This window comes from Macrobrachium nipponense, chromosome 20 (genome assembly GCF_015104395.2).
Source record: "Macrobrachium nipponense isolate FS-2020 chromosome 20, ASM1510439v2, whole genome shotgun sequence".
NCBI classification, from domain to species: Eukaryota; Metazoa; Arthropoda; class Malacostraca; order Decapoda; family Palaemonidae; genus Macrobrachium; species Macrobrachium nipponense.
In genome coordinates, this window is record NC_061089.1 from 16,905,777 (window position 1) to 16,912,892 (window position 7,116).

A 7,116-nucleotide genomic window follows, 5' to 3' on the forward strand; every position below is an offset into this window, starting at 1 on the left:
TGGAGCAGACGACGTAGGCTCTGCTGGTGGGAGCGGCAATCTCTTCCGCAAGGTCATTATGCTGCGAATCAGCTTAATGACTTCTGTAAATTCCTCTGTATCTCGGGACCGTCCAGTCCCCTCCAGCAGAACAGATCCCGAGTACTCCTCCTTCAGAAGGTGGAACAGCGGCAGACCCCTGACGGTCGCCTCCAGCTACTTGCGCGTATGTCCTGGTCGGTCCCTAGAACCGTGCCTGGTCCATACGGCGTCATAGCGGGATCGCGAGCGGCGCACCTCTCGCGATCACTCATAGGTACCTCGCTCCTCCCGGTGTAGCCCGAGGAGGTTGAAGGTGTACAGGAGAGGCAGACCTGACGCTCCCCCCTAGTTCGCTGGCAGGACCAGCGTGACTTGGAGGGCTGCTGCTGATCGTCAAACCCGCGGTGGCGATCGAGCAGCAGGCCTAGCCTTGCCGCTCGCCTGGGGCGAGAGGCTCGGCTGAGAACGTCGACGCTGATCTCTAGCGTCAGGCGAGCTGTTGCTGGTTACCGTCTCCGCCGCCCGGTCCCGATGGGAGCGGCGTCAGGTTACCTGCTAGGCTCGCTGTCGCGGTAGAAGACCGGTGAGCGTCCTCTCGGCGCGTTGAGCCGCTGGTACCGGTACCGACGGCCGCGGGGACCCCTTCCTTGCCTCAACCCGTGGCTGGTCAGCGACCGTCACGTCAACCCGAGCAGCCAGCTGGTCACTGCGAGAGCGTCCACTGGCCTGGCGAGAGTCGTCTGCACGACTCTCGCCAGTCTTCTGCTCCGCGCTTCGGTCTTGACGGCGAGCGAGCTCGGGTGTCAAGACTTTGGCTGGACGGTCTCCCGCGAGACCGTCCACTCGGTACTTCTCGTTAACGAGAAGCCGAGGCGGATCCTGGTTTAGCGCAGAACCGCTAGAACCAGGCGAGAAGGCACCAAGCCGAAGCTGGTACTCCTTCTGGTCCCCGTCTTCTTCCTCCTTGTAGAAGAAGAGACGGGCCCTGTTCCCGAGGAGCAGGAGGACCAGCAGAAGAGCTCCCCGAATCGCCGGAGCGAGACGGGCCCTTAGAAGGTCCCGAAGGAGCCTTCTTAGGGGGGAAACCCGGGTTACCAGCTGGTCGCTGCAAGAGCGGCCGCTGGCCTGGCGAGAGTCACCTCTGAGCGGCTCTCACCAGCCTTCTGCTCCGTGCCGCGTCTTGGCGCCGAGCGAACTCTGGCGCCGAAACTTGGCTGCACGGTCTCCCGAGGGAGAACGTACACTCGGGATCTCTCGCGAACGAGAGACCGAGCCGGAACCTGGCGTAGCGGCATCGCCGCTAGCACCAGGCGAGGAAGTACCAGAGCTAACCGATACTCCTCTGGTCCCCGTCTACCTCTTCCTTACGGAAGGGGAGACGGGCCCCGCTCCCGAAGGAGCAGGAGGACCAGCAGAAGGACCCCCCGTCCCACCGGGGTGGGACGGGCCCTCAGAAGTTCCCTAAGGAGACTTCTTAGGGGGGAAGGCAGCCTTCTTCTTCTTCGGCTTATGGGCCTTAGAAGTCGAAGGGAAGAGGCAGCAGCAGACGATGAAGACGAAGATGACACCTTCCTCTTCTTCCTCTTCCTCGTCAGCTCACGCAGGACAGTCGTCAGGTCCTCCATCCAGGCCGGAGCCGGGGCTATTGCCGAAGCAACACGGCCCGACTGCACCTGTCCGGAAGGACCTGGGACTGGGGAAGACACACTGTGGGCAGGACCAAGCATGGACAGGTTCAGGAACCAGGAGCGACAGGAACAGCAACCAGCTCAGGAGCGGCAGGAACGCGGCAGCGGTAGACCCAGAAGGGACAGCCAAGCCAACAGCGGGAATCACATCAGCAGCGCGGGGAATCACATCAGCGGCAGGTACGGCAGGCCCAGCGATCGCCTCGTAGAATCATCGGCAGCCAGCGGAACCTGGGTACTGGCGGCCGGTCCAGGGTCGAGCTGCTGGAAACAGCGGAAGTCTGGGGCAGGCAACACGAAGAAAACAGGCGGCGGCGGCAACCCCCCCTCGGTACGGCGGCGGCCCTAGTAGCGGCAGACGGCGTCACCGACACAGCATGGGGAGTGTAGACCAGGAGGGGGGGGAGCAGCATAAGCGGCCATGGTAGTAGTGGAGACCGCCCCAGACCTCGCTAGACGCTGCAGCAGCCCGTGGATGCTAGGCACGCCCTGCCGCCGCGGTGGTCCATACCTGTCCAAGGTCGTCTCCCACGGATGTAGCACCTGCGGTAGCATAGATAGATTAGTAAGAGGGGTTCCCTCACGCACGGGGGGAAGACATGCCCCACCCCAACGAACGCAAGGAAAGACCCCAAAATACAAAATACAACGAAGAAGCTGAGCGGGGGGCAGGAAGGAAGACGAAGAATCGGATACCAAGGGAGTCGCGGGAGAGCTTTCCGACGACTTCCTGGCCAGACCTTCGCTTCCCTACCCCGCCCCACAGCAGTGAAAAGTAATATGAAAATGAAACAGAATACTGCTCTTGCGATTCACTTCATAGAACTTAAAGGGAAACAGATCAATTCCCGGGTAAGAACGGAAACTTGATCCAAATAAAATGATGCTATCATAAAATATTATATGAAAGAAACAGAATACTTGCACTTGCGATTTCACTTTCACAGAAAATAATCGTAAGGATCAATTCCCGGGTAAGAGCGAAAATTGATCCAAATTAAATTTATGCAAATAAATAATGAAAATGAAAAGAATACTGTATTGCGAATCCACTTTCATTGCATTTTATCATACAAAATAAAAAGGCTCGTGCCGAGCGCAATCACGCTCTCGGTAACGAACGCAACAGGGCAAAAATATAATGAAAAAAAGTACTTACTTTTTCAATTACACACTTTCGCCCAAAATACATCACTCGGCGCGAGCGCGCCCGCCCTCGGCACTGAGACATAATTCAAGGGTTCAATTTATGAAAAGAGAGGAAATCGCCGCATCTACGGCGATAGCTCCATGTTGGTTCATAATTAAGTAATGAAAATGAAAACAGTGTACTTACAGTTTCATTTTCAAGTCAAACAAACCATTAGTAGAAAACATAATATAAACAAAGCATACGACGATGAACGGCAGAGAGCGATGACGAACACGTCCTTCACACCCGCGGCCGAAATAGCAAAAAGTGATTTGTTTTTACCTCCCAAGTCGCGCGGCGCGTGACTGTCGGACAAGCAGTTAACTACCGTTCTCCCCTTGTTCGAAGCTTACGACCATTCCAGCTGCCGCTAGCTACTTCCTATTGTTAAAGGACCGATGGTTTGTATTACGTATCGGAACAATTGATAATACGACTGGTAATTCTTTTGTAACTGTAATTGACATAAGCACAATGTAATTACTGACGGCAATTAGTCTGTTAAACGTATGAAGACGTCATATAAACGAATTCCTTATATCTGACATCTGATTTTATGTCACAAGATACCATTATTGACTATGTTAAATGTCAACATAGTTGAAAACACGTCTCCTTCAAGACGACAAACATGGCATAAGTGAGGAAGAATTGTTACGTTAGTCACGCTAGCCAATCGGACAAGAATGAGGTGGATACGGTGAGGCAAATCCGTATTCGCCATCAGCTGATTCGAGAGCGTGAATGACTGCCGAGTTAGTATTTATACTACGCTAATACGATGATACATATAATACAATTATAATGCTTTAGTCAGACAGAATCTGATCTTCATTCTGTTCGATTACATTCACATTGAATTATCCATAAGATCGGATTCTCGTTTGTTTTCAATACACCTATACTGAATTATCCAAAGTCAGAATGCCTTGAGCCTACAGCGTTAGCCACTATAAAAATCACTCTACCGATATGCAGTACAGTGAATACTTTAGGCTAGGCTAGGCTACTGTATATGCATACGATATATCATCGTGAACACTAGGCTAACCGTAGTTAATTTTATTCGATTTCTCTACATACTGAATTATCGTAAGTCAATATGCATTGAACAGAGAATTAGTTGATATTAACAATTACCCTATCGTATAAGTAGGAGGTGAACCTTAAAGACGAAGGAGCAGTATTCAACCCTTCAGAACCAACAGACACGAAACCAGATCTAAACGACCAACCATGCCCTAAAAAGCTTCTGATGCAAGGAACTCGAAGCAGGAAAAACCCAAAGAGGCTCTAAGGACACTGTCCCTCTATAAACTACTACTTATAATAGAAAACCGACCTGAAGAAGCCTGCACTTCTCTTCCTAAACACTATGTAGCCTATTATCCCTACTCGTCTGTATCTGACCTAAATTTTCATCATCCTGAGAACTTACACACCGAGGGAAGGGGAAATCTGCTCCCAACACTGCCTGCTGGCAGAACCTACCCACTCGGAGGCTTGCGGTTCTCCCTTACCCCCAGCACCCGTTAGGGCTGGTTCTGGAACAGGCAGGGGGCTGAAAAAGAATGATTAGAATCAGCTATACTACTAGTACCACTATCTCTATTTTGGTTAAATCATTCGTCAGACTAGAAATTTGCTTAACATACTAGATGATAACCTGTCCACTAATTTCTTGAATAACTAACTAATGTTTCCTTGTCTCCTGACCAAGATAAACATCTCTGACTGGTATTGCAATGAACCTTCCTACACGAAATAACGAAAAGAACGTCGATCATGTGTGAGGGTACTCATCCTACGCTTGAAGGGTGTGCAGAGCCGATGAGCACCAACATATCCAGCAGTAGTAGGCTCGATCGTCGAACTGTAGATGAAGTAGAAGCAGAGGTGTTTGCAGACTGTAGATGAAGTAGAAGCAGAGGTGTTTGCAGACGGCGAACGTTATTTTAAGAGCCGATGAGCACCAACATGTCCAGCAGTAAAAGGCTTGATCGTCGAACTGTAGATGAAGCAGAAGCAGAGGCGTTTGCAGACGGCGACGACGTTTATTTTCTAACTTATCCATAGCGAGTACAAAGTAGCTATCCAAAGTGAAACGGGAGAAAAACGTTAATCACAGTCCAAGGTCGTAATCTGTATCCAAAATACGAAAACTCTTTGAGTGGGGTCGGGCTAAATGACCAAAAGTTCGCCTGATGTGGGACTAATCCGCACAGCATGGCGAACAAGAAACAATTGAGGAGACAGGCCTCTGGTGGCCAGTATTTGCGGAAGCGTTGCCAACGGTGAACACAAGTAACTCATTTGACTAGATTTTACCTGCAGCGTTGGTAACACTGACAGTTAAAATTATCCAATTAGTGCGTAAACATGTGGGTATTATAGTTCAGGCTGTCATGACCAGGGCTAATTCAGGTGTTCAGGGAGTGTATTGCAATACTATTGCAGTTTACCTTAAAAAATTACACACTAATGTTTGTCAAAACTTACTAAGGCAAGAGGTTAAAAACATACACAAATTTGTGAAAAATACAGCAGGGTAACAAAAATTTATATACAAAAAGCATAAAAAATAAGACATTCATTTTCTCAAAAAAGACAGAGAGAGAGAGTGATAAAAATTATAGATCACTTACCAAATGGGTTATGAGTGGACATGATATTGAATAAATGATTGTCATGGCAAAAATAAGAAGCATCCACGCATACTGCACACCAAATGGGAACTCATAAAGAATCGCTCGGCGAACACTGGCAGTTTCTGCCTCAGATCTGCATAAATGAAGAAAAATATTACAAAGTTTTAATATTATAATATAGTAATACATACATAATTAATTAATATACATATAAATCTATATGTAATTCTATATATATATATATATATCTATATATATATATATATATATATATATATATATATATATATATATATAAACTACATCAGAATTATATTTAAATTGTGCAAATGCAATAAAAACAATCCAGCAATCTCCGTAAAAGTGTGGTTGTAAACTTAAGAATACTCACTATATCACATACAATGGATAACTAAGTAAGAATATATTCAAACTGTATAACTTTACCTGGAAAGTGCCATTCGTACTATGTACATGAACAGTTCAGGAAAACGAATCAGTTCCAATGTTGTGCCAATAAGTGCTGAAGTAATGATGTAATTGACAAAAAATGCACCATTATCAGGAAGAAAGATGCATTCCCAGCGGAAAGTTCCATTCTGCGGTTTTACCACCCATTCCATGAAACCTTTTGCGCTAAAATGGAAAGCCATGATCAAATTAGTTTCTTTAATAACCTGTGATACAGTAAACTACTGTTTACTGTATATATATATTCTAAAAGTTAAGACAACCTTTTCAAAGGTAAAAAAGTATAACTGAAAACTCTTCTTCTGGAATAATCTATCAATGATCAAATTTATATACCAACTTTTCCGTATAAATTCAACACAAGCAAAAGCTCTCAAAAGCTGAGAGCTGACTCAGATGCAGAGCATATAATGTTAGCTGAGGTGTAATTCTGAAGCTGAATACTTTTTAAATATTGCAATACAGCACACAAAACCCTTTGAGATTCCTTTAATATCAAATGATATTTCATCCCCAAATCTTGAAATAAAGTTTTGCCAATTTTGCATTATTTTTATTTATGCATTTATTGGTTTTTACATATTGAAACACACTGCAATAAAGTGTGTATGTTGCAACAGCCAGCATTACAACTACAATAAAGTAAGTATTTTATTATGATTAAATAAATTCACAGGAGGCAATAAGAAAACGATATTGTTATGATACAATAAAGTTTTGTACATACTTACCTGGCAGATATATACTTAGCTTTAGACTCAGTCATTCCCGCCGACAGAAATTCAAATTTCGCGGCACACGTTACAGGTAGGTCAGGTGATCTACCGCCCTGCTGCTGGGTAGCAGGACTAGGAACCATTCCCGTTTTATAATCTGATTTTCTCTTCCACCTGTCTCCTGAGGGGAGGCTGGGTGGGCCATTTAATTGTATATATCTGCCAGGTAAGTATGTACAAAACTTTATTGTATCATAACAATATTCATTTTTGTACATTCAACTTCCCTGTCAGATATATACTTAGCTGATTGGCACCCTTGGTGGTGGGTAAGAGACAGCTAATTACTGGAAATAGACAGGATAAAAACAACATATGTT

General features: G+C 46.2%; 1 protein-coding gene across 1 annotated transcript in view; it reads right to left on the reverse strand.

The window, feature by feature from the left end:
- LOC135222598 (calcium permeable stress-gated cation channel 1-like) overlaps nucleotides 1–7,116 on the reverse strand; it is a 208,668-nt gene that overhangs the window by 42,623 nt on the left and 158,929 nt on the right. Inside the window, 2 exon segments of the mRNA XM_064260691.1 lie at nucleotides 5,552–5,682; nucleotides 5,997–6,185. Of these exon segments, the coding sequence (XP_064116761.1) occupies nucleotides 5,552–5,682; nucleotides 5,997–6,185 (320 nt within the window).